This window comes from Drosophila erecta, unplaced genomic scaffold (genome assembly GCF_003286155.1).
Source record: "Drosophila erecta strain 14021-0224.00,06,07 unplaced genomic scaffold, DereRS2 tig00000000-arrow-pilon, whole genome shotgun sequence".
Taxonomy (NCBI): Eukaryota; Metazoa; Arthropoda; class Insecta; order Diptera; family Drosophilidae; genus Drosophila; species Drosophila erecta.
This window is the reverse complement of record NW_020825194.1, coordinates 15,133,003-15,158,223: the sequence shown is the minus strand read 5'-3', so window position 1 is coordinate 15,158,223 and position 25,221 is coordinate 15,133,003. Positions and strand designations below refer to the sequence as shown.

Here is a 25,221-nt window from a genome sequence, read left to right as displayed (position 1 = left end):
CGATCACGGCCTGAGCAACTGGTCACACTTTTGATGTTTTAAAACTTCAAAAATTCGAAAAAGCATTGATTCATTACTAATCGTTTATTACTATTACTTTATTTCTACGTTATGTCTGAACTAATTATTTTCAGTCTGAGTTCATGCCGCATAAGTTTCTCCGCTGGTGTCGCCCAAGACTGGATTTCTGGGTGAATCTGGTTGAGCAGTGTGAACACTTGAAGGGCTTTTCTCCCGTGTGCACCAGCAAGTGTTTCCGATATTCGGCGCTCCTTGCAAAACTCTTAGAGCAATGGGAACACTTAAAGGGCAATTCGCCCGTGTGCGTTCGCAAGTGTATTTGAAGGGTCGTGTTGGACGAATAAGTCTTCGAGCAGTGGGAACACTGAAATGAGTTTTTTTCAGTATGGTCTCGCAGGTGCAACTGCAGTTGCGAATGCAGCTTAAATGCCTTCGAACAGTAGGAACACTTAAGTGGATTTTCTCCAGGGTGATCTCGCAAATGGACCTGAAGATGCGAACTATGTTTGAAATCCTTGGAACAGTGCGTACACTTAAATGGCCTTTCTCCCGTGTGAACTAGATGGTGCTCCTTGAGGTGAGACTTCCTAAAAAAGGATTTCGAGCATTCGGCACACTTAAACTGTCGCTCTCTTGTGTGCGAACGTGCGTGGATTTGAAAAAGTGACCTCATTGCAAAAGTGGCTGGACACTGGGAACACTTCAGGGGCTCTTTGCCTGCGTGTTCAAGCAAGTGTAGTTGAAAAATGGAATTCCTTGCGAAGGTCTCTGGGCAATGAGGACACTTGAATGGGTTTTCTCCCGCATGCATTCGCAAATGTATTTGCAAACTTTCATTCCCTGCAAAAGTCTTTGTGCACTGGTTACACTTAAAGGATCCTTCAGCGTGCGTTAGCAGGTGCTTTTGAAGAATTGATTTTAGCTTAAAGCTCTTCGAGCACTGGGAACACTTAAAGGGTCGTGCCTCCGTATGCGTTCGCAAGTGTTCCTGGAGATGCGAGTTGGTTTTGAATGCCTTCGGACAGTGGGTACACTTGAAGGGGCGTTCTCCTGTGTGCGCACGCAAGTGTTCCTGAAGATTCGTTTTCCGCGCAAAAGACGTTGAACACTGGGTACACTTGAACGGCCTCTCGCCAGTGTGCACTACCATGTGTGCGTGAAGTGTAGACTTCACTGTAAATGACGCAGAGCACTGGGAACACTTGAAGGGCCTTTCTCCTGTGTGCATACGCAGATGTTGTTTGAGCGATGTATTCAGGGTAAAAGTCTTTGAGCAGTGGGAACACTTAAAGGGTCGGTTTTCGGCGTGTATGAGCAAATGTCGCTTAAAATGTGTGCTGCGTGCAAAACTCTTGGAGCAGTGGGAACACTCGAACGGCCGTTCTCCTGCGTGAATTTGCAAGTGTGTTTGAAGGTTTTCCTTTCTTGTAAACGTCTTTTGGCATTGTTTACACTTAAACGTATCTGTGTGATTTCGCAAGAGGCACTTCTGTCCTTTTTTGGATTTACAAGTCATCAGCTTCGTCGGGGCTTTTTTGGGCTCTTTTCTCTTTCTTTTCGCTGACTCAAAATCGATGTCATAAGTTTCCTCGATCTTTATTTCGCTTTCTGGCTGTTCGATGTCGCAGTCTGAAATCGAGCGCAATTCTTCCTCGAATGTGTCTTCTTCGAGGGGTTCGTTCTTCACGGGGCATTCATCAACGATCGCCGAATCCATAGTTCTAAAAATTAGAAACATAAGGAGTCGTCTTTAGTGCGATTTCAATCTACTTACCGGTAACTAGATGAGCTCCTAAGTCGATTGGATTGCTTAAATTATAGACGTGTAGCCTTACAATAAAAGTGTAAGACCATAAACATAAATATCATCACGTTGTTTGTACATAAAGGGCTTTCCTTCAACTGATTAAGCCCTTGATTCACTAGCTAAAGCTCCTAAAGTTAGCAGAATAAACATCCCACTCTCCTTATTTTAATTAAATGAATTTGAGTGATTTTAATTCAAGTGAAAAGGTTTAAAAATTCAAAATGTATCACCCCGACCAATATTGTATCCGGTATATTTTAAGAAGGCGTTTAGCAGTCTGTTTGCAGTCGTTTTCTTACCGGTCCAGCTCCGGTCACACTGTTTCCATCTGTAAAAGAAAATAGAACGCTCCGGCGTTAAGAAAATAATTAAAAATTCATCCCCACAGGAATATGGTTCGTGGAGCTCTCCGAGGTGGGCGCCCCATGCGCGGCGGTATACGTCCGCCCTTCAAGAAGACATTCGTACCGCGCCACCCCTTCGATCTGACCCTGGCGGAGGTCTTCTTTCCCAAAGTTCCATCCGCCGGCGCCGTTGACGATTCTGCTTTGACTGCGGTAAATCAATAAACCACATGCGTATCCAAGGGGATTTCAATAGGATTACAATTGACATTTCAGGCGCTGCTGAAGCGTAACCAGGACTTGAGTCCCACTCCCAGCGAGCAGACTGCCATAGGGAATCTAGTGACCAAGGTGCAGGCTGTCCTAGACAATCTGGTGGTTGCACCCGGTGATCTTACCACTTGTGTAAGTACATTACACTACTCTTTGTTATTGGCATGTACAGTATGCTCGGGTTTTCCACAGCAACTGGAGGAGGTGCGTCAGGTTGGGTCCTTTAAGAAGGGCACCATTCTGACGGGCAACAATGTGGCCGACGTTGTGGTTATCCTCAAAACGCTGCCCACCAAGGAGTCCGTCGACGCCCTGGCCAAAAAAGTCGAGGCCGACCTGAAGGCCAGCATGAAGACTGAAGTTCTGACCAAGGGCGATCAGCACACCGTACAGATTCATGAGCGCGGCTTCGACATCTCCAATGTGCATGCCAAGGTGCGCATTCTGATCGCCACCTTGCCGCAAAATCTGCGCAAGCTTGAGCCCGAGATCCATTTGGATCATAAGCTGATGCAGAGCCATCTAGCTGCCATCCGCCACACGCGCTGGTTCGAGGAAAATGCCCACCACTCCTCGATAAAGGTGCTCATTCGAATTCTTAAAGATCTCACCAGGCGCTTCGACGCCTTTTCGCCGTTGTCGGCCTGGATGTTGGACCTGATCGCCCATCTGGCCATCATGAACAACCCGTCCCGACAGGCACTGCCCATCAACCTGGCCTTCCGTCGCGTCTTTCAGCTACTCTCCGCCGGGCTCTTTCTGCCCGGCTCGGCCGGCATCACGGATCCCACCGAGCCGGGACACATTCGGGTGCACACTGCCATGACATTGGAGCAGCAGGATGTGTGCTGCTACACGTCACAGACGCTGCTCCGCGTGCTGGCCCACGGCGGATACAAACACATTTTGGGCCTGGAGGGCAACACCAGCATTGTGCGCGAAATGTCCGTCTGGAACGGCGTGTGCGTGTCCCCCCTAACCGCTGTCTACGAGAAGCCAACGGACAAGAAGGAGGGCGACCTCGAGGAGGACATCGAGATGATCGAGAATGAAAACGAAGATGACGGCAGCGACGATGGAGCCGAGTAATACAGCCCCAGCTATTCATTTACAATTGTATTTAAATTGCACATCATGCACTTTTTCAAAAGCAATGATTCAATTGATTATATTACTCCCACGTATGGGTTCATCCTCACCAATGTTGTCAGCCAATTCCTTGCCGACTATGTCCAAGTAAGCCTCCGCTGTCAGGCCGCTGGGTTCACTAACTTTAATAGCCATATCTGACAATTGCAGCCTATTACCTTTTTTAAGGCTCCTAGCTGCCACAATGGATTTGCCCAGTTTAGATCGACAGGGCAACTCACAGGGTAGAATGGTTTTGTACTCAACGTCCTGGAGAGCTGCCTCCAGTTCCCGGCCTCCATTTAATTCTTGAAATATTTCTTTAGGAGACAGCGAAAGTGCAGAGAGTTTAAAGTTGGCGATTGCAACAGTTAAAGCATTCAGTTCGTGGGGCTCAAGGGAGCAGCGATGATCGGAGCCCTTCTGACTCTTGTCCAGCGTAAAGTGGCGCTCCACTATGCGTGCTCCTAGCAATACAGCCGCCTGGCTAACGACCACTCCAAGCTCATGACCCGAGTACCCAATTACCACATTGGGAAAATGTCTCTTAAAAACGGATATGAACTGCAAGCTGCAATCTTCGGGTGCAGTTGGGTATGATGAAACGCAGTGCATTAGAGCGTAGTCCTGTTTTCCTGATTCCCTCATAGTTTGCACAATCCTCTCCACAGTTTGCATGGTCTGCATTCCGGTGGAGATTACAAGAGGGAAGTCCCAGCTGGCGGCCTTTTTTAGAAGCGGAAAGTTGTTTGCGTCTCCGGACCCAATTTTAATGAATGGAACATTTAGATCGGCCAGGAACTCCAACGATCTCTGTTAAAAATAACATTTTATAAGTGATTAATAGCTATTCATGCAAGAAAAGATAGATAGATAGTACACATCTATTAGAAATTTACTACTAAACTGCTCATAACTTAAATCTGTTTAATCACTCTTCTTTATGGTTTTGTTTTAGCGGTGTTTCGGTTTAAACATGAATAACTTCAAAGATGCTACTTTTACTTAATTTCGGTAGCTTGCATTCCTCAATTCATATAGTTTTGAATACAAGCCCTTTGCAAATCCCCTTATAAAGATATTTTAAAAAATGGAGTTATGTCTAACAATCAATTAATATCAACCTCATCCATGGCGGAAGCAGTGAAGTCCACGCTTAGCTCCTCGCAGTAGGCCTGCAGCTGGAGGTACTGATCCTTGGAGAACTCCAAGTACTCCTTGTGCTCTCCGTAGGTTTTACCCCAGGCGTGATCGGTGATATATTCGCGATTTAGAGCGGATCGAGTAAACTTTGCTGGCAAATCGGATTTTTGAAACTTAACGCAGTGGCATCCGGCTTTCTTGGCCTCCCATATCATTTTCTTCGCTGTTTCTACGCACCCCTGATGGTTTTGGCCAATTTCCGCTATAATATAGACGGTATCAACTACTTTTCCGCTTATAATATCGTTCAACAGCATTTTAATTAAATTGAAACCCGCCTATTTAACAGTTAATTAAATGATAAGCGGGCGTAGGCAGGAAATGTATCGATTATCGATAGCAAAACATAAGCAAATTCTTACAAAAAGTAAAAGCTTTTCACGGCATGATTATTTGATGTGATATTTTCTTTCAATATTATCTTTGGTTCTGTGAAACTTGAAGGAAACTTGAACATTTATAAACATTATTCATGTGGGTATTTGTATCAATAAGGTAATTCTTATTGACATAAGCATTTGAAATTTAAATGTATTTAAAATATCCGCGCGTTCCCTAAATAATCGAATAGACTCGGCGAAAGCGTCAATCTTCCACCTCTAGTTCCCAGTTAGTCATGCCCGGGCGTGCTTGAGTGCGAGCGGGATGGTTGGTATCCACCTGTACAGGGCTGCCACTCGACTGAAATTGAATATCTGGTCAACCCAGGACGCCATGCGTTTAAATCGATTACTTCCAGAGCGACAAAATTTGAGGCTTGAGATTTGCCAATTTCGAGCGACAATAGGGTTAAAATACCCAAACAGAATCAAAATAAAAAAGTGGGACTGTTGCAGAACGTGAGCTATGGATAATAAGTCGTCTTTACGGAAAAAATGGAATATTAAGTTAACTACATTATCGATTACGCACTATCTGAGCATGTTATCGATTAGATAAGATGGCGTCTATTATGTGGCCAGATCCACGCCTTCCGGCGGTGTGGCACCACTAGCCTTATGCACACTTGCCATCCCGCTCGCACCCGCGGAACACCGTACGAAGGAATTTTCATACCAGTTAGCTGTGAAAAGTATTTAGCAGAAATAGATTTGGGAAACTAGAGAGATTTCGAGGGTTATTTCGGCGCTACCAACCATCGTTCGCGGCAACCTCGACACCCAACAGCAGCAGTAGTGCACCAGATCAACACTTCCCGACGCAAACATGGGCGACGTGATGAATATCGACAGCATAATATCGCGACTTCTGGAAGTGCGTGGGGCACGGCCAGGCAAAAACGTACAGCTCTCGGAGGGTGAAATCCGGGGACTCTGCTTGAAGTCGCGCGAGATCTTCCTATCGCAGCCCATTCTACTCGAGCTGGAGGCGCCGCTGAAGATCTGCGGCGACATCCATGGACAGTACTATGATCTGTTGCGTCTGTTCGAGTACGGCGGTTTTCCGCCGGAGTCGAATTACCTGTTCCTGGGCGACTACGTCGATCGCGGCAAGCAGTCGCTGGAGACCATCTGCCTGCTGCTCGCTTACAAGATCAAATACTGTGAGAACTTCTTCCTGCTGCGCGGCAACCACGAGTGCGCCAGCATCAATCGCATATACGGATTCTACGACGAGTGCAAGCGTCGCTACAGCATCAAGTTGTGGAAGACATTCACGGACTGCTTCAACTGCCTGCCGGTGGCGGCCATTGTCGATGAGAAGATCTTCTGCTGCCACGGCGGCCTCAGTCCCGATTTGACATCTATGGAGCAGATCCGTCGCATTATGCGGCCCACCGATGTGCCCGACCAGGGCCTGCTGTGCGATCTCCTGTGGTCCGATCCCGATAAGGATACCATGGGTTGGGGCGAAAACGACCGCGGCGTTAGCTTCACCTTCGGCGCCGAGGTGGTAGCCAAGTTTTTGCAGAAGCACGAGTTCGATCTCATCTGCCGAGCCCATCAAGTCGTCGAGGATGGGTATGAGTTCTTTGCCAAACGCATGCTGGTCACCCTGTTCTCGGCGCCCAACTACTGTGGCGAGTTCGACAATGCCGGCGCCATGATGTCCGTGGACGACACGCTGATGTGCTCGTTCCAGATCCTCAAGCCAGCTGACAAGCGTAAAAAGTAATATCACACACATGCAGCAGCAAGAGCCATCTTTTTCTATCTAAAACAGATTAATAAGAAACCCAACCAAGATACAAGACAAAAACACCACAACAAAAACAAAAAACCAAAACCAACATCCACAACAATCAGAAATAAAATTCTTTGAAACAACACATCAAAATGATGCATGAAACGTAAGTGTGGGCTGCTGACGCAGTGAAATCAACTAGTGAATCACACTCTCACCCCAGTACCTTATCTCTGTTTTTGGTCACTTTTATCATCGGCAGCCAGGGCGAGTCAAAATCCACAAGAAAATCCCTCAGCAATTCGGACAGCCAGCGAGTGCATGCGTGCATGGAGTAGCAGCGCCACGATCAAAGGACATCCCCTGGGTCCCTTCCAGCAGATGAATGCAGTTTTTCCTTCCACCCCCATTGAGATTTAAATCGCAATTACAAACACATTGACAAATACCATGATTAAACGCCACATATTTATTTTTAATAGCCCCCGCATATATATATATATACATATATATATACTTATATGTATACCTATCTACCGACCAACCATACACCCACGCACACACACTTGTACACACATTTCAACACCTACGTTTATGGGTTTTGTCCAAAATTTAAACACTAGGTAATCAGGTCCGTACGAGCAGAGCACCCAGCATAATATTGGACTAGATGGAATAGAGGAGAGTGACTGGACCTCAGTCGGTCACAAAGCATACAGAAAAGGGGGCCCTGTAGCGCTCTTTGGCCTTAAGAGTATAAAACAAAACAAAACGAGAAACAAAAATCGAAGAAGGGAAATCGTTAAACAGACGAGCAGGAGGTGGAGGCGAATGCTTGCCAAGAAGTGAATTATAAACACTAAGTTTCGACCTTGAATCAGTTTTTTGTTCGTCCACATGGCGGTCCGAACAAATGGACGCCAGAGGAATATCCGCACGAGAATCAAAGGAATTTATTAGTTTGCCCCCGAAAACTCCTTTCCATCCATTCATCAGCTATCCCGTCATTTTAAGGATGTGTTTTTTTAAAAATTAACTATTATTAATATGTATTATCAATAATCCTTTGTATTAATAAACAAATGATATAAAACGTGTATGAATTATGAAACTGATTTCAATAAACATTTGAAAAATCCATAATAAGCATTCGCTGCATTACTTGTATTTCGCTTTATTTACATGTACACTTCTGAAATTACTTAACATTTCTTCTAAATGGATGCCATCTAATGGGATGTCTGTTTACTTTTGGTGTGAGCCTGCGAGCTGCTGTCATCTGAGATCTACTCACTGGAGCCACTGGCTTCAGATTGGACGTTTTGGCTTGCTTGTGCGGCCTCCTCGCTGGCCACCACCGCTTTCTCCTCAATCTGGCAGGCCTCCACAACAGCGGTTATCTCCGCCACGGCGTCCGAACTTTCTCCGGGTTTCTCTGGGCCTGACCCGCCGTTCTCCTGCTGCTCCGCCGCTTCAGTGGACTCGACCACGCTCTCTGGCTGCTCCGGTGCGACCACTTCGCTGGGGGCCACTGGCTGATGGCCCTGGAGCACCTCCGGATTGATGCTGTTGATGATGGCACGCAGCCGCTGGATCTCCTCGTTGGCCAGCTGCAAATCCTGCTGCAGGCGCTCGTACTTGTCGTGCTGGTGGCGCACAACACCGATGTGATTCCGGATGTACTCCATCGGATTCTCCGGCCGCTCCTTGATCACACGTATGAAGATCTTGGTCAGCGAGTCCAGGACGCTGCCGCGCTCCAGGTAGCGCCGGATCTCGTCGCGCTTCGGATCAATGGGCTGCGTCATCGCGGGAGATTCGTGGTTAGCAAGCGGGGCAATCGGGTTTTGGGCAAAAGCTCACCTTAAAGGACATCTTTGCAAAATGGAGATGTGCGGTGTGACCGTGGCCGCAACTTCGAAAAATACTAAAGTCAAGCCCCCTTTGCACACTACCTGTACCAGGGCTGCATGCTGGCGTCAAACGGAACTGGTTCGTTTCAGGTACACTTTAATTTACACATTTAAAATACAATTTTAAAAAGTTTTTAACATATTTTGGTTTGACTTTAGGTTGTTGGAAAATTAACAGTTTCTAGTGAGCAATACCAAATAAATATATTCTATAGCACTTTGATTACCATTTAAGCTATTTTCTTTGTTCAAATCATAGAAGTAAATTGAAGTTTTCTTTTGCTATATTTCACACCGTTTTTGTATGATAAAATTCTGCTAAATATATTAAAATTCTGCTAAATATATTAAAATCCAAATAAATTTCTTTACAATCTATAAATTTAATTGTCTTCAGTCTTGAAAATGCCATCTAATAAAATATAATTAGTTTCGTTAAACTTTCAAAAACCTCATTTTTCTATGTAAACCATTATTTAGAATCCACTAAGTTACATTTTCAAAGTATTCAAATTTCGAAGATTTCGGAATTTTCGAAATCCACGGCTGAGCACATTATGCGCATGTCCCACAACTGAATCTCTCACATGTACATGCCCAATTTCGTTGCACTGGATACAGGAATTGTGCAAGCGGATTTTCGAGTCAAATTCCCGGAATAATCCAATCCAATGATGCACACATTCGAGAACACCTTCATCCGGGGACCCTCGCCGTCCTACTCCGACGATGCCAACTCGGAGAACGCGCTGTCCGTGACCCTGCCCATCGGAGCAGCCGTTCCGGACTTGGACTTCTGTCGCGACGACTCTAAGACGGATACGGGGGACTACTTCGACGAGAAGTACAACAGCGACAGCTGCTCCCGCCTGCATCCCGGTCACCAGGGACGCAACACGTTCGCCTTCTGGACCATTGTGGTACTGCTTCTGGTGCTGACCGTGGGCAATCTCATCCTGACGCTCACCATTGTGGGTGTGCTTCGCTTGGGCAAAGGTGTCCAGGGCATGGAGGTGATTCCCGAGGTGGATGTGGTCAAGTTCTACGGCTCCACGGACTTGGAGCGGGTGCAGACCAGCTCGTTTGGCCAGATTCACGGCTTCTCGGATGTCCCGGTGACCATCAGCAGTGATGCTGGCGACGGGGAAGGCGGCGTCCACGTGCGCGTCTTCCGGAATGGCAATGGAGCCGCTAACGAGCGCGATAGGATTGTCCTAAACCGGGAGGGCATCCTCGTGCAGGCCACCAATTTGTTCGAGGTCAAGGACCCGGTCGACAAGCAGCCCATTTTCACCACCCACCGTCCGCAGTACAACATTCCGGGCGGAGTAGAGGCCTTGCAGGCCAAGGTGGTCAGTGCCAGCGGCGTCGTGAGTCCCATCGACGAGTCTCTGGTGCTGGAAAGCGACGGACGCATGGCCATTAGGGGATCCGAGGGCGTGTACTTCGATGGAGCCAGCGTTGATGTACAGGCCGAGCACCACGTCCTAATAAACTCCACGCAGGGCGCCACCATTCTGGAGGCGGGCACGGGTATCTTTCTGGACATGGACCGCATTCCCATCGTCAGCTCCGAGCTGGGACTCCGCACGGGCAGTGTTCAGTATAAGATTTGCGCTTGCATGCCGCATGGAACACTCTTCCGGATCGCCATACCAAGGGTGCACAACGGACCCAAGATCACCTGCGCCCACTTCAGCGGCAAGGACGATCCCTGTGAGGTGAACTAAGTGCGCTCAGAAATAAAGAGAATAGTTACGATTATCGTATCCCTAAAACAAAGTTTACGTAGCACTTTTTATTTTCGAGGAAATGTACACGATTTGATAGAGTATAATGTGAAAACCGATTCTAAACTTGCATTGCAATGCGAAGGATGATCCATTTTAAGCGCGGGGCGGGATGATGTGGTGTCGTTTAGCTTTGGAAACTAAAAACTTTCGATTGGCCAGATATAATACAGAGATAGCATTGAATTTGCTGGATGAGAATGTACACAATGAGGTGGGCGAGAGGCAATTCAAATCAAGAATGTTAACGGATATCAAAGGATTAGCGCGCGGGTTAGTCTGCATCCGGATGGGGTACCCTAAACACCCGGAGGCGGTGGCGGTGTTGAAAGCGGCTGCTGAGCGAGCTGGTGGCGGGTCTTCGACGAGCTGGGAATCACGCCTGCCAGATTGTCCGGCACCATGCTAAGAAGCTCAGCTTCACTTAGATGCGCCAAACGGCCTTTGCTCTTCGGCTTCGATGCTGCAAGGAATCGTTGATATTATTGCCAATTGTTAGACGGGGAAGCAGGTGACGTACCAAATGAACTGGTTGTGGTGATGGCGTCCTCGGGATTGTACTCCTCGTCTCCCTCGCCAGCATTGGAAGGCAGATCAGTCTTGTCCTTGATGCTGGCCAGGATCTTTGAAAGATTTGGCGGTATAGATATGGCGGCTAGCACATTAGATGAGGACGCGGATCCCTGCAAGGAACGACAAGGCATATGAATGAAACGAAAATATGAGTCAACTGAGGTCAACACTTACTGTGGGCTCCACTTTAAGCAGGCCGGCAATTTCCATTTGTTGCGCGGCTATTTGTTTGTTGATTTCATTTACCCGCCGTTCAAGATCGCTTGGTTTTCTTGGAGCTGCCGGCAACAGTTCGTCGTCGGACCCACCAGGAGAGTAGGGTTCATCGGCATCGTTCGGCACCGGTGGCAGTGCCACCACCTTCGGCGCCGCTAATGGTAATGGTAATGGTAAGCATTAAAAACAGCCTTTGCCGGATGATTTCGCAGTGAACTTACTTTTCTGCAGCTTAGCAATTGGCGCCTTGATGATGGCATCGATATCGAACTCATCATCCTTGGAGCTGGTGGAGTGAGTGCTTGTCTTGCGTTTCGGACTGCTCTGCGCCGCGTACAAGGTCGTGCTGCGAGATTTCTGCAAAGGGGAAGAGTATTTTATATCAACATTGAATAATATATGTTATTGTTTACCTTTGCCACTTTGCTACTTGTGGCGGGAACCGGGGAAGGCACAGATGGAGTCGATGGCGGAGCCTCTGCAGGTCGCTTGCTGAGACAGCGCACGATGATACCGAGCAGCGTGTTGGGTCTTTGGGCTTCGTCGTAGAAGGGAACTGGCTCCGCGGTCTCCAGCGCTGGTGGCAACTTATCGCCGCTGCCCAAGGGGAATATATAGAAGTCTCGAATCTGATCCGAGTTCACACGCAAGACGCCCAGCCGCTGACGCGAGTCCAGGTATTCGAAGAAGAGATCAAACTTGAACGTTTCACTGGGCGAGGCGGGGAATATGTTCACAATGACCACTTCCTTTGTGGGACTCTTCTTCAGCTTCTTGATATATTCCCAGACATTTACGCGGGTAATGCGACCGATTACCTCCATCTGACTTGGCATCAGGGTACCAAGTTGATGGCAGTTACCCTGCACGGGGTACATTACGATTTCGAAGTCGGCCAAATCGATCATCTTGAGAGTGCCGGACCACAGCGAACTCGTGGTCAAGCCTTGCACGTAGCGGGAGTAGTTATCCATTGGCTCAGGTGCCTTCAAAGAACTTGGAAGCGCTGGAAGTGGCTTGGGAGACGGCTTTGGTTTACCCAGATTCGCCGCCTGTTCGACTGTTTTCTCGGAATCCAGAATTTGATCAACCAAATTGTAAGCACTCGCCTCTGTTTTCTTTTCCGCCATCTTTTTGGGCACCGGCGATTGGTCGTTTTCGTCTCTCTTCTTGGGTAAGGGTGAGGGAACGACCTCATCCCTTTCCCTGCTCTGTTTTTCGCGCGACCGAGGCTCACGTTCTGCACCGCCTGTCTCTCCTTCGTTGTAGTGCCTGCGGTGGCGCTTATCGACGCTTCGACCCCGACTATTAGAACGACTCCGACTCCGCTTTCGGTGATGATGCTTGTGGCTCTTGTGCCGCTTTTCCTTCGATGACCCCGAGTTTTCCCTGGATGTGGAACGTTCCAGTGTGGAGCTATCCGGATCACTTGCCAGTGACGTGGGTTTTGTGCCCGCCGTAGATGGTTCAGTAACGTCCTCTTCCGGCAGCGTAACATCCACCTTGGTGGCGATTACCTCCTCTCCCTTGTGGGTTTTCACCACATAATTTTGGGCACATGCCAACATGTCTAGCTCGGATTTCTTGATCATGTCCAATTGGTGGCGATTTTCCTCCTCCCGCCACTTGGCCAACTCTTGGCTGGCCAGCTGTTCTGGCGTCATCCGCACCAGCTGCTTGGGCTCCACTTGCTTGGCACAAATCTTTTCGAACAGCGTCCGGTTCTTGCGATCCTTTATGTTGAACATAAGCGACCGATACTTGGCCTTGTACTTGGCTCCCACGTCTCGTCCAAACGAGTTGAACATTTCCAGTTCCACGCTCTTCACAAACTGATCCACCTCAAGTGCTGTCAGCCACTGAGTCGGTGCCTGGCCTGAGTTCTCCTCGGCGGCCTGGGCCTCTTTGATTCTCGCTAGTAGTTGGTCCCTGAGGGATCGCCGGATGCCGATCCGAACTGGTTCGGGTTTGCCTGCGCTTCGATTGGGCACTGGCGCCTGTACTGGAGGTATGGGCTTTTCTTTATCCTTTTTGGCCAATGGACGCACGGAAGAGATTCCTAGTGTGTTTGCATGGACTGTGGTGGGTTGCGGATGAGACAATTTGGCAGCAGCTTCAAGCGGCTTCTTTGCGACTGCTAACGTGGCGGGTTCAACAGCGGAGGTGGTTTCCTGTGGCCGTTTCAGCGGACGCTTCTCTGCGTCGATTGACTGAACGGTTCCTGAGGGCAGCACCTCGAAGGTGGGATTCTCCTGAAGCCATTTGCGAAACTGATGTGCGGAAGGGGCCAAGTGCCCAGTGATTACTCGTCCACTTTTTCGCTCAAATACATTAATCTGTAAACAAGGTGTATACATCAATTGATTAAAAAGTTCATAATAAATACTGCTTTCTTGCATACCCTTTCCACCTTTGACACAGAGTCCGCTTGTCTCAACACGTCCTCAAACAAGTCCCTCTTCTTGTTTTTCTTGGCCTCCAGGGAGTTGTTCAGCGGAGATGGAGCGCTGGCGTTCTGTGTCAATGGGCTATCCGGACCTTTGGTTGCAGCATGTGTATGAATTGCGCTTTGGGCGTACTTCCGTATACACTCTTCGCCACAATAGACGGAAGAAGGGCTCGCCGGTCGCTTGCAGACCACACATAACGACTCCGCAATGCGGTTGCCAGGAGATGGGCCCAATCTGATAAAGTTCAGCTGCTGCTGCTGGTGAGGTATGGTACCAGTTGGGAATTTCTTGGCCGGCTTCACCATTGGGATACGCATGGGGGAACTGGCCACAGTTACACCCACCGGCAGTGTTCTTCTGGGAGTCGAAGGAGTCGTAACCTGAACCAGTTCTGCTGTCGAAGTTAGTACTTTGGTTTCAATCGGCCTTTCCTCATGTTGAGCGGTTGGTCTGGTGACCAACATGTCTGTTATTCGTGGTTGGCTCTGCAACGATAATAATCAATAAAAACATACTTTATGTGTATTATTTAACTTTACCCTCTCTTCCTGCCTTTTAACGCATTTGGGGCACTTCCAGTCGATGCCCTTGTTTTCCATATCTGTGCCCATTGCCTTGGTCACCCCCACGCAAGTGCCGTGGAACCAATCCTCGCACAAATCGCAGCAGATCATAAACCGATTGTTGTGGGGCTGACGACAAATACACCAGAGCCTAAACAAAACAAATAAATGGTTTCTCATCTAATAAATATCCATATGAGAGCTTACTTGTTGGGGTCATCGTCATCCTCCTGAGACTCTGAAGCGTCGGGATCATTGTTCTGACTTGTATCAAGCTTTTTAGATCTTCTGGGTGCCGTTGAACGTCTGGCCATCGATGGCTCCCTAGGGTTGAGTCGTTTTGGCCCACTTCCGGACTGGCTGTCATTGCTTAGACTGCTAATATTGAGCGGCTGATTATTGCTTGTGTCCAGCGAAGATTCGCCAAAGGACAGGTTGGCTGCATCACTGGAGCTGGTAGTAGCCATTCCTGGGGATGCAGGAAACTGTGCTCGTCGCTTGGCCCGCGTGGTGGGTGCTTCAATGGGAGGCAGGTATATGACCCGACCATTGCCGCGCACAACCTTTGCTGAGGTGGGCAGGGAGGTTACTACGCTCCTCGAGGGTGTACTGCAGGCAATGGGCAATGAGGTCATCGATTGTGCGGGCTCTGCAAGAATTGCATTAGACAGTAGGTTGGTCTGTGCGTGCAAAGGAGAAATCGGGTTAGCTAACAAAATCAATAAACAGGAAAAGTCTGCACTTACCTGTACCTGTGGCAATTCAACAGGCTCAATGGGCATAGGCAAAGAGACGATGGCGTCTAGAGTTCCTGGCTCTGTGCTGGCCAGTACTTGCTTAACCACCTCGGCCTCGAACTGTTTGTCTTCCTCGATAAGACCAACCACGTGCTGGAGAAAATCCGCTGTAATCTCATCCTCGTCTGCCGTATTCATTATATCATTCGGATCTGCCACAGCTGGATTTCCTACTCCTTGCATCTCTGTAACCGGAAAACTTGGCGTAGGCAAGGACACCGGTGGGGGATCTAGATCCGCAGCTGTACTCTCCAGCATCTTAACCAGTTTCGGTATATCCTCGTCCGCATTTACTACCGGCTGCTCTACAAGAGTGGACTTTAGTAGCTCATCCTGCACAATCGCGTTGATCAGATCCAGCTGCTTGTCATTTTCAGCTGCCAGCTCAGATGAACTCTGGTGTGTCTTGATTACTATTTGGGCGGGCAGTTTATGCGACTGAGCTGTGTCCACACCGATGGGCATGAATCCCTTGGATGGCGTATGAGCTTGAGCAGGAACAGGAACCACAATTGGCGACATCTGCTGATTGTAACTCGATCTCGGCGTGCTTGGCGACATGACGGCCCGGTGTCGGAGTGGATCTGGCGAAGATTTTGTGGTCGCATTGTTATTCTCACCCAACAGGGTGTTGAGATTGGTAAAGACTCCTTTGGGACTGGCCGTATTCTTATTGATAACAATCTCTTTAACTTCCTGTGGCGAGTTTACGATCCTTCCCAATTGCACGGCAGGCATACGACGAACACTAGAATTTGCGGGTGGCGTTGGCAGTGGAGGTTTTTTGACAGGCAGCGATTGATGTGTGGGCCGGATTTTGAGAAACGAAGTGCTTGGAAGACCTCTGCCTAGGGCAATAACTGTGGGAGCTGCTTTTGTGGCAGGCAACTGAATTATTTGCCCGATTTGCGGCGCCTTCGGCTCTAAAATTTCCTTGCGTTTCTTCAGCTCGGGGAAGTGTTGTTGCGTAGAGGGTGGCGGGGGCAGTGGCTTCATTGGTTTGGTTTGAGCTTGCCTGACCACCTTTCTAACCCGCTTCCTTTTGTTCGGATTGCGTCCACTGCTGTGCCTCATATCGAAATCCATGTCACTGTCCCTGTCGTTGTCTGATTCCTGGAAGTCATCGCTTTCCTCACTCATTTCATCCGTATCGTAGGACTTATCGGCACTTTCCTCTTCGGCGGGATCCGAGCTTTGTGCGTCGTCATCATCTTCGATGTATTCCTGCACAGGAGCAATCACCTTGACTGGAGCGCGAGTGGGTCTCGGTCTGGCATGAATCGAACTGCTCGTGATAATCTCTGGCTTCTGCCTTGGCAGTGGCGACTGGATGGGCTTGCGTATCAGCTGCACCTTGGTTTGCAGCTGCGCGGGCTGCTGAACTTGGTGGGGCTTGACGGGCAGTCTCTGGACCTTGACCTGCACCGGGCTACAGGGAATGGCCTGGACGCGTTTTATGGCATTGATTAGCTTCACACTACCCGGTGCCTGCATTATGATTTTGCGGCTTTGGGCTTGCACTTCCATGGCCATCTTCTCGGCCCGCTTGTGGTTCTTTAGCTGTTCTGGCGAGGTAAACGGTGTGTAGTTGTGGTCATTGCGGATAACATCCATAAGAGCGTCCGTTTCCGCAGTCCTTTTGTAGATGGAAACTCCGGCAAGCTCTGTAAATATAATACAAATGAGTTGAAGCTAAAGTGAGTTTACTTTCGTTGTGGTCTAAATAATGCTTTTATTTCGCTTAATCATTTTGGCCACATCGATGTACGTTGTTTACTTAGTGCATTTTTCACAACCATATCAGCCGTGCTGTCCGCATAGAACTGCTCCACTCGCAGGCCTACGATTTGTGGGCGTTCCTTGGGTTTGCGTCGCTTTCGCTTCTTGATGGCCTTGGGCTTTCGGCCAACTCGCCTGCGTGTGCGCGGAGCTTCGGCTTCCGTCTCCGTGGAGTCACTATTGTTGTCGTCGCCGGTGTTGTGGTTCTCCTCGTCCTGTTCATCCATCTCACTGGCATCATCGCCACCACTTTGGCTACCATTGTCACTGTCCAGCTCCGAGTCCGTGGCGGTGTCCATGAAGTTCGCCAGCTCCTCCAGCCGCTCGGCTTCCTCCTGGTCCACCATGCTCGGCGTGGGCGACGTAATCCGCACCACGCTAATAGTGGAAATCGATTTTTCCTCTGCAAGAAGTCTCATGTCAGCTTGGGAGCAATGACATTGTGACATTGTCTTATTTGGACTTACCCATGATGTTCCCAATGGCGCGCTCGTCGAAGGAGATTCCGTTCTTGCTGTAGACCACAACCAGATTGGAGTCGGCTTCGGCTGACGCCGGCCGGGCGCTGGGCGCCTCCGTAAACACCGAACTGGACATGGTGCCAACTGCTGGTGATCCCCGCTAGCGGCGCATTGGAGTCGGCGGCCCACACAGCGTGTACTTTATTAGCTTGGAACAGAACAACGACTCATTTGTTGTTGCACCCGCCGCGTTGTGACGCCGACATTGAAATTGGATAGTAGATTGAAAAGGGTCACTGGGGTGCGTTGGCCCGATACTTAATACTGGTGATGCTCTACAAGCTGCTCCCACAAGCTGGCTGTTCTGTGGGTGAGATTCGAGCGAAGAATCCGTTGCTGTTTCGCTTTAAAATGCAAATTTTCTTCAATTATGAAAATAAAATTTGCAATAAAAGCCACTTCCAGTGTGACCAGACTTGGGAATGCTGCCGATGCCGTCAGTTATCGATACTTTCGTGATTCTCTGTACGGAACTAGTTCTAATATCTAGACTGTATAACTAATAAATTAAACTCACGATCGATGTACAAATAATGTTAGCTGTTTTTTTCGCGTCCAGTTCGCGGTCATACTGTTGCAAAAACAGAAAACAAAGAACACTGATAAAACCCACATAATTTACTGCCTTTGTTAGCCTGGCCATTGACTGTTATCAGCTAATCTAACTTGCTTTAGCACTCATTGTTGTCCAGAGCGCCAGTTAAACTTTGTCCTCCGCAGCAACACCATGGCAGCCTTTCAGATGGGATCGGGTCACGCAGTGCCCATGAGTCTCTTCCGGAACAACAGGGATCGTGCCGGTAAGGCCATCCTCAAGGAACTGCTGCCGGGCCTCAAGTTCGACGATGGCAACCTGCTGGTGCTCCTTGAGGGCGGCAAGGACCAGAGCCTGTACAACACCGACGTGGACTACGTTTTCCGGCAGGAGTCCTATTTCCAGTACTTGTTTGGTGTCAAGGAGCCGGGCTGCTACGGTATCCTAACCATCGATGTGAAGACTGGTGCCCAGAAGAGTGTTCTCTTTGTTCCCCGCTTTCCCGATGAATACGGCACCTGGATGGGCGAATTGCTCGGTCTGCAGGAGTTTAAAACCATGTATGAGGTGGACGAGTTGTTTTATGTCGACGAAATAAGTGTTTATCTGGAGGGGGCGTCGCCCAAGCTGATACTCACGTTGAGCGGCACCAACAGCGATAGTGGGCTCACCCTCCAGCCGCCCGACTTTGCTGGCAAGGAGAAGTACGTAACTGACTGCGATCTGCTCTATCCCATTCTCTCTGAGTGCCGGGTGATCAAGTCCCCCGAAGAGATCGAGGTGCTGCGATACGTGGCCAAGGTTTCTTCGGACGCCCACATCAAGGTGATGAGGTTTATGCGTCCCGGTCGCATGGAATTCGAGGGAGAATCCCTGTTTTTGCACCACGCCTACTCCGTGGGCGGTTGCCGGCACGCCTCCTACACCTGCATTTGCGGCAGCGGAACGAACTCCTCGATCTTGCACTATGGACACGCGGGCGCTCCCAACAGCAAGCCCGTCCAGGACGGCGATCTCTGCCTGTTCGACATGGGTGCCAACTATTGTGGCTATGCGGCAGACATTACCTGCACGTTCCCGGCCAATGGGAAATTCACCGACGATCAGAAGTTCATCTACAACGCCGTGCTGGATGCCCGCAATGCGGTCACGGAGTCGGCCAGAGACGGAGTCTCCTGGGTGGACATGCACAAGCTGGCGGGCAGGGTGTTGCTGCAGCGCCTGAAGGAGGGCGGCATGCTCAAGGGCGATGTGGAGGAGATGCTCGAAGCTGGTGTTTCTGGCGTCTTCCAGCCACATGGACTCGGCCACTTAATCGGCCTGGATGTGCACGATGTGGGCGGCTACCTGCCCAAGGAGCCGAAGCGCCCCTCTGAACCGTGGCTGAGCAAGCTACGCTTTGCCCGCATCCTCAGGGCGGGCATGTATGTAACAATCGAACCCGGCTGCTACTTTATCAACTGGCTGATGGACCGCGCTCTGGCTGATCCGAACATTGCAAAATTCATCAACGTAGAGATGTTCAATCGCTTCCGCAATTTCGGAGGTGTGCGCATCGAGGACGATGTGCTTATTACGAAGACTGGAGTGGAGAACTTTGCGATCGTGCCGCGTACGGTGGAGGATATCGAGGCAACTATGACCTGTAAATATGATTCACCGGTTTAGAGCTTGGACAATATATCCCACACTTAAACGTATGTAAAATACTGTATCGTAATCAAAATATGGAATACCCAATAAATAAAAAAGGTCTCATCAAATGACATCTAGAGGTTGCTGTCAAGTTTTTGTGGGAAACTTAAAAACAATACTTTAATTATGTATATATATTTTATACTTTTTCGCCATGAGATGTATGCTGCATTGGCTATCTGGAAAAGATAAGCGTTATCTGCTGATACACAACTTGATTAATTTCGATTCACATCAGCAACTGACATCAACTTTCGCGTTATTTATTGGTCGACAGTGTTAACAGAGTAAACGAGACGGCGGCCTGGCTAAGCGTGAAACAGTCAAGTCTCCAAGCGGAATCTAATTCTATTTACAAGCCGAATGTGACACAGAGGGCCATCGATTGATCTCTGTCCTATCCGAGCTACATGTACTTTTTGGCGTGTCCGTTTCGCTGCTGTTGCTTTAAGTGGCTGTGGGCGTTGCCATTCTGGGCCAGAGGTGTTGGAGTCTCGCTGTTGCCATCGCCACCGCTGCCTTCCTGGACCGCCTCAATGACCTCAACGGCGCTGCGTCGTGGGAACCACCCGCGGATGGGACCCTTGCGTTGGCGCTTCTTGTCGCCAGCTAGCTCTTGCTCAGAAAGCACTCGCTCACCGAACAGCCAGTGGTTGCGGAACCGAGTGACCTTAATCAAGTCGTTGGGTCGCAGGCTGATGCGTGGCTCATCGGAGCAGGGAGCGGCCACGCAAACTCGCCATCCCTGCGAGAAGATCGGCAGCCAGCGACCAGTCACTGGCCTTATGCATCTGAAGGTGCGGGTTCGAGCACGTTTCTCCTCCTTTTGCGCTAGTTGCTCGCGCTGGAGGGAGTACACGTTAATCATCGCTCTTTACCAACCATTTCCAATACTCACCGTCAATGTATACTGATCACAACCCTCCGCCACAGGCCACTCGATGCCATCACCCCGCTTTTGGCACTCGTCGTTGAATACTAGTCGCAGATTTGAGCGCCAGCCCAAATCATAGGGGTAGAGGAACTCGTCGTCGCAGTCGGCATTCCTATATCGGCGGTAAATGGCCTTCTCCACTATCCAGATTTCTATGCCCGTCTGGTTGTTGACAATCGTCTTCAGCTGAATGAACAGCAGCATGCTCAGGCCAATGACGACACCGATGGCCAGGCCCATGCCCAGGATGCACATGATGATGCTCAGCAGCGTGAACTGTACGCTGGCCAAGTGTGTCAGTCCGTGGGTGAGATAGTAGTAGCGGTATATGCCCCGCCAGAAGGAGCAGCACAGCACCACGGTGCCCTGCAGGCTGCCCAGAATGGAGAAGAGCAGGAAGTAAGTGAAGTACGCGTGGTTGGCCCAGCCAACGCAGTGATTAATCCACGGGCAGTGGTGGTCCATCTTCTTGACGCAGCGATCACCTAAGTGGGAAGACATATAGAAATATGAATTTACAAAGCAGAATCTTCCGTTGATTAAATTATTATAGATTCCTATGCAAATTAGGATTATTTTATTCTTTTTGCTCGATTTGAGGACTTACACTTGCGACAATGATGGGATCGCGGTGCCTTGTACCCCTCGCACTTTTTGCAGTACTGCAGGAACTGGGCGGCCTTGGGATCCTGCCAAAATTTAAATTCATTAAAATACAGGGCGAAAGCGAGCATATTATTCGTGATTTATGCGCGTTTCCCGAAACCGCCAGGTTCAACAAAACCTAACGACGCACAGCTCATTAAGTGACCACCTCCCATTGCCCGTGGGCCACCCAACTAGCCCAACTAATCCGCCCCTCTTGCGTCTGGTTTCGCCTACAAAACATTTATGCAAATTCCGGTAATTGCATTACGGACTCTGGGCCCCGTAGAGTGCGTTCGCGTGCAGGTCCCGCCCGGCCGTAATATGAGGAGTCGCCGCTAATAAATTATATTTGGGTCGCGCCACTGGCCGACAAAATGAATGGCAGTCGAAAAACGTTACCAGCCGGCGGTGGCCCTTGCACGACACTATGGATAGTCCGTTGGGACCGGATTCTTTAAAATAAATTGCAGCGTTTAATTGGCGCGGATTATGCGATAAGCAGTCACAAACGCCAATGGGCCGGGTTGGCCCATTTGTCTGGCCTGGAAATCGGACATGAAGACCCCGTTGAGACCGAGCGCCTAGAGAAAACTCGGCACCTACTCTTCGGACGCTAAACAATTGTTTCCGCCTTGGAATGACGATGCACAACGGGACGGAGAAACCACCCCCGGACTAAGTACTTTGGCAGTTCGTGACGGGTCAACAGTTTTTCGGCCCAACTGTTGGGCACTATCAATGGTAACAGGTGTCTCGAACTACATAGGTGGTGGCGGTCGACAAGTCATCGTGTCATAACAAATGTTTCTCCACCATTCCGTTTTCCGTGGGTTCTGGTTCTCCGGTTACCTTGGGATGCCACCGTTTTGGCATCAGTCCGGGTCCTGTCAACGTGGCCATGACGTAATTGAATGTGGCCAGCGTGGAAAGGAGCAGGAAAAGGGCCTGGTGGGCGAATCCAGCAAAGGATTCATTTGGCGGCCACCACATCGAGTTCATGTAGAGCGTCGTCAGCGTTATGCATTTGATGATGCCTGTAAGGAAAGCGGTAGATAAACATTCGTCTGATTCATGCACAAAAATTTAATACACGTAGTTGGAGGGACCTAGCCCTGTTTTTGTTTGGATGGGGTGACTTTGGTGGCCATGCTTCGCTTGGCAATTGCGTGCGGAGGAAATAAGGGTCATTTATTTAGTTTATTGTCGCTTTTCGAGTTGATTAGCCGGCACCACGGTCCAGTAATGAGTAATTTCTTCGTTTCTCTGACTGATTCCGAGTCCTTTTTGGGGAGCAGCAACAAGCGACCGGCGCCTAATAAAGCCATTATGCCGAGAACAATTGTATATCAGTTCGATATCGTGGTGGTCCGGAAGTCTTATGCCGTCTGACCCGTCGACAGTCAAACAGGCGATTTGCACGCCATGTTTGATGGCTCCGTGAAATTCTCGATAGGCTCCAAGGACTAGGGTTACCCGGGCAATAAAAGGGCAAACGACACACAACTAAAACGCAATTAGCACGGCACATTAAGCAAATTAAAAGTCCCTGGTGGGTGGACAACCGATTGGAACTCTCCGTTTGGTGTGGGTGTCTGGGTGGCATATGAAACGCGATATGGCGCAGCCATAGCACGGTGAGGGGCGTGTCCGGCAAGTGCCGCCCACGTAATTGGATCCCATATAACGAGCAGTTCTTTGACTCCACTTTCACCAGTGTACATATTTGCAAATTGTATCCATCCCACGGATCCGCAGAAAAGCTCTTCTTATCACCAGTTCGGCCAACACTTACTAAGGGCGGCAATTGGGCCCCAGTGCAGGAACCGCCGGAAGCCGGATATTTCAGCACTCATCATTTGTGTATTTTCGCGTTGCCGTCTAAATTGGTAATGACCAAAAGGTAAACAACGAAGGTAGCCAAACAGCGATAGCGATAGCCACACCAATCGATACAAAATGCTTTCGGTGTGACCGTGCTGCGAAAACCTCAGCTGGAACCAGCTGAAGCACTAATTTTAAATAGAGTGGAACTGAATTCGTTACTAGTAATAATAGTAGTAAAAATATGCAATAATAAATAATACCTATTTGTAAACGAGATACTCTAACTAATTAATCGACAGGTATTTTATGGTATCTCTTTTTCATATAAGCACAGATGAGATAAATATATTTAACGTATATTTTCAATAACATCAAATACATCCCAATTTAGACTCTATTTGTTGGCCACGATCTCGAACTTGATGCCGTGCTCATGCTTCTCCAGCTCGTTGATGAGACTGGTACCTCGGAAGGCCGCTCCGGGTGGCAGGACTCCACCGGATCCGGGCATCTTGTCGCTTTCGCTGAGGATGGTTTTCGCCGTGGAGAGCAGTGCGACGCAGGTGGATCCATAGCCGGGATTGGGCCCCTCAATCCTCACGGTCAACGTTTTTGTGGGTGGAGAGGTGTACTGATCTGTGCTCTCGGCTAGTTTCTCGGATTTGGGCCAGCCGGTGGCCTTCATGGTCATCCTGAAGAAGGTACGCTCCATCCTGGCCTCACTGGGACCCTCGCGGGAAGCCATGCCGCCGGAGAAGACGCTGGGGTACTTCAGCAGCAGCTGACGGCCAAAGGAGAACTTGGCCATAATGCCAATGATGGAGGCGAAGAGTACGACAACGCTGGCCGCGAACCACGAGGGATAGGTCATGTAGGCCTGCATCTGAACGGGTCGCTTCTTCTCCAGTTCGTAAAGGAAACGCTGCGAGCGCATCACCACCGAGCGATCTGTTTCAGGGAACGGCAGGATCACCTTGTCGTCCACCTCCGCGGCACGGGAAAGCGGCCGTCTTGACTTAAGGTCCGGCTGGAACTTGGGCAGGCGTTCGGGGAACAACTTTCGGCGGATAGCCACTGACTCGCTCCGGTTGGCGATAGCGTGAATGGCGCTCTCCCAGGTGCCGGTGTTCAGGGCAGCACTGCCCGTTCCCTTGGTACCGCCCTTGACGCCCATGTGGACAAAGTTCTCCACCGAGTTGACCACTCCGTCGAAGTTCTTCTCCACGAAGTTGACTCCCATGTCGGCGGGAATGGAATCAAAGCCGCACGCACTGATCACGTACACGCCACGCTTCTTGGCAAGATCGTGGTAGCGCAATTGCATGGTTTCCATGTATTGTGGCTCTCCGCTTACGTCTACGTGATGTGTTCCCGCCTCGATGCAAGCCTTGACCACTCTCTCGCCGAAGAACCGATATGGGCCCGCCGTGTTGACCACAATACGGCAGCGTTTGGCCATCTCCAGCAGAGACGCCTCGTTGTTGACGTCAGCGATGACGATGGGTGTTTGGGAGAGGTCTGTCTTGGACTTTGCACCCATCTCCCGAAGCACCGACTGTAGTTTCTCCTGGTTGCGACCGGCGATGCCCCATTGCAGGCCCTTCAGCACGCTGACAGCCTCGAAGACGGTGTACTTTCCAGTAAACCCGGAGGCACCGAAGATTATGGCGTCCAGTTTCTTGGCCGCCATTCCAGAGTTCACAGATATGCGATTAAAATGAGTTGACTAGAAATGTCTTATCAGTACCGCACTGGTAACTCGTCTACTCAGGGCGACTAGCGAAATGTTAATAATGTTTATCGCACCTTATAACAGCTGTATTTATAAGATAGCAGCGTCGTGACTCCACAAAACTGAACCGAGCATGAGAAGATCGATTGCAGATAACAACAAGTGGTTAGTTTACACGTTAACTCTGCCAATAAAGTTGTGCTAAAATATGTTTAATAGAAACTCCGGGAAATTAAAATATGTGTATCGATATTATCATATATGTAATTCTTTCATCAACTAAAATTTTTAGTTCTTGAAATACTACGCAAAAACTCGTTTTGCGATAGCCAACTTGAAAATCGAAAACTT

General features: G+C 49.3%; 10 protein-coding genes across 10 annotated transcripts; 4 read left to right on the top strand and 6 right to left on the bottom strand.

Moving 5' to 3' along the window:
- Positions 1 to 69: 69 nt before the first annotated feature.
- LOC6553700 (zinc finger protein 184) lies at positions 70 to 2,115 on the bottom strand. The gene is made up of 2 exons (XM_026983782.1): positions 1,796 to 2,115; positions 70 to 1,742 (listed from the first exon to the last, which is right to left on the bottom strand). Exon 2 carries the CDS (start codon positions 1,736 to 1,738, stop codon positions 131 to 133), a length of 1,608 nt encoding a protein of 535 aa, XP_026839583.1. The 5' UTR covers positions 1,739 to 1,742; positions 1,796 to 2,115; the 3' UTR covers positions 70 to 130.
- Positions 2,111 to 3,643, top strand: LOC6553701 (interleukin enhancer-binding factor 2 homolog). The gene is made up of 3 exons (XM_001980371.3): positions 2,111 to 2,385; positions 2,449 to 2,577; positions 2,638 to 3,643. Exons 1-3 carry the CDS (start codon positions 2,221 to 2,223, stop codon positions 3,532 to 3,534), a joined length of 1,191 nt encoding a protein of 396 aa, XP_001980407.1. The 5' UTR covers positions 2,111 to 2,220; the 3' UTR covers positions 3,535 to 3,643.
- Positions 3,545 to 5,104, bottom strand: LOC6553702 (sialic acid synthase). The gene is made up of 2 exons (XM_001980372.3): positions 4,698 to 5,104; positions 3,545 to 4,386 (listed from the first exon to the last, which is right to left on the bottom strand). The coding sequence occupies exons 1-2, from the start codon at positions 5,031 to 5,033 to the stop codon at positions 3,604 to 3,606; spliced, it is 1,119 nt and encodes a 372-aa protein (XP_001980408.1). The 5' UTR covers positions 5,034 to 5,104; the 3' UTR covers positions 3,545 to 3,603.
- A 651-nt stretch (positions 5,105 to 5,755) lies between these two features.
- LOC6553703 (serine/threonine-protein phosphatase alpha-2 isoform) lies at positions 5,756 to 7,381 on the top strand. The gene is made up of 2 exons (XM_001980373.3): positions 5,756 to 7,066; positions 7,163 to 7,381. The coding sequence occupies exon 1, from the start codon at positions 5,983 to 5,985 to the stop codon at positions 6,889 to 6,891; it is 909 nt and encodes a 302-aa protein (XP_001980409.1). The 5' UTR covers positions 5,756 to 5,982; the 3' UTR covers positions 6,892 to 7,066; positions 7,163 to 7,381.
- A 673-nt stretch (positions 7,382 to 8,054) lies between these two features.
- LOC6553704 (c-Myc-binding protein homolog) lies at positions 8,055 to 8,865 on the bottom strand. Its single transcript, XM_001980374.3, has 2 exons — positions 8,764 to 8,865; positions 8,055 to 8,699 (listed from the first exon to the last, which is right to left on the bottom strand). Exons 1-2 carry the CDS (start codon positions 8,773 to 8,775, stop codon positions 8,187 to 8,189), a joined length of 525 nt encoding a protein of 174 aa, XP_001980410.1. The 5' UTR covers positions 8,776 to 8,865; the 3' UTR covers positions 8,055 to 8,186.
- Positions 8,866 to 9,356: 491 nt separating this feature from the next.
- Positions 9,357 to 10,595, top strand: LOC6553705. The gene has a single exon (XM_001980375.3). The coding sequence runs from the start codon at positions 9,485 to 9,487 to the stop codon at positions 10,541 to 10,543; it is 1,059 nt and encodes a 352-aa protein (XP_001980411.1). The 5' UTR covers positions 9,357 to 9,484; the 3' UTR covers positions 10,544 to 10,595.
- Positions 10,575 to 17,937, bottom strand: LOC6553670. Its single transcript, XM_001980376.3, has 11 exons — positions 17,449 to 17,937; positions 16,980 to 17,384; positions 15,152 to 16,866; positions 14,613 to 15,085; positions 14,382 to 14,556; positions 13,794 to 14,327; positions 11,806 to 13,728; positions 11,614 to 11,749; positions 11,351 to 11,547; positions 11,124 to 11,286; positions 10,575 to 11,066 (listed from the first exon to the last, which is right to left on the bottom strand). The coding sequence occupies exons 1-11, from the start codon at positions 17,576 to 17,578 to the stop codon at positions 10,903 to 10,905; spliced, it is 6,015 nt and encodes a 2,004-aa protein (XP_001980412.1). The 5' UTR covers positions 17,579 to 17,937; the 3' UTR covers positions 10,575 to 10,902.
- Positions 17,938 to 17,967: 30 nt separating this feature from the next.
- On the top strand, positions 17,968 to 19,811 carry LOC6553671 (xaa-Pro dipeptidase). The gene has a single exon (XM_001980377.3). The coding sequence runs from the start codon at positions 18,230 to 18,232 to the stop codon at positions 19,703 to 19,705; it is 1,476 nt and encodes a 491-aa protein (XP_001980413.1). The 5' UTR covers positions 17,968 to 18,229; the 3' UTR covers positions 19,706 to 19,811.
- Positions 19,812 to 19,950: 139 nt separating this feature from the next.
- On the bottom strand, positions 19,951 to 23,272 carry LOC6553672 (palmitoyltransferase ZDHHC6). The gene is made up of 5 exons (XM_001980378.3): positions 23,107 to 23,272; positions 22,164 to 22,348; positions 21,274 to 21,355; positions 20,631 to 21,151; positions 19,951 to 20,576 (listed from the first exon to the last, which is right to left on the bottom strand). The coding sequence occupies exons 1-5, from the start codon at positions 23,168 to 23,170 to the stop codon at positions 20,139 to 20,141; spliced, it is 1,290 nt and encodes a 429-aa protein (XP_001980414.2). The 5' UTR covers positions 23,171 to 23,272; the 3' UTR covers positions 19,951 to 20,138.
- Positions 23,273 to 23,452: 180 nt separating this feature from the next.
- LOC6553673 (saccharopine dehydrogenase-like oxidoreductase) lies at positions 23,453 to 25,214 on the bottom strand. Its single transcript, XM_001980379.3, has one exon. The coding sequence runs from the start codon at positions 24,826 to 24,828 to the stop codon at positions 23,533 to 23,535; it is 1,296 nt and encodes a 431-aa protein (XP_001980415.1). The 5' UTR covers positions 24,829 to 25,214; the 3' UTR covers positions 23,453 to 23,532.
- Positions 25,215 to 25,221: the final 7 nt, after the last annotated feature.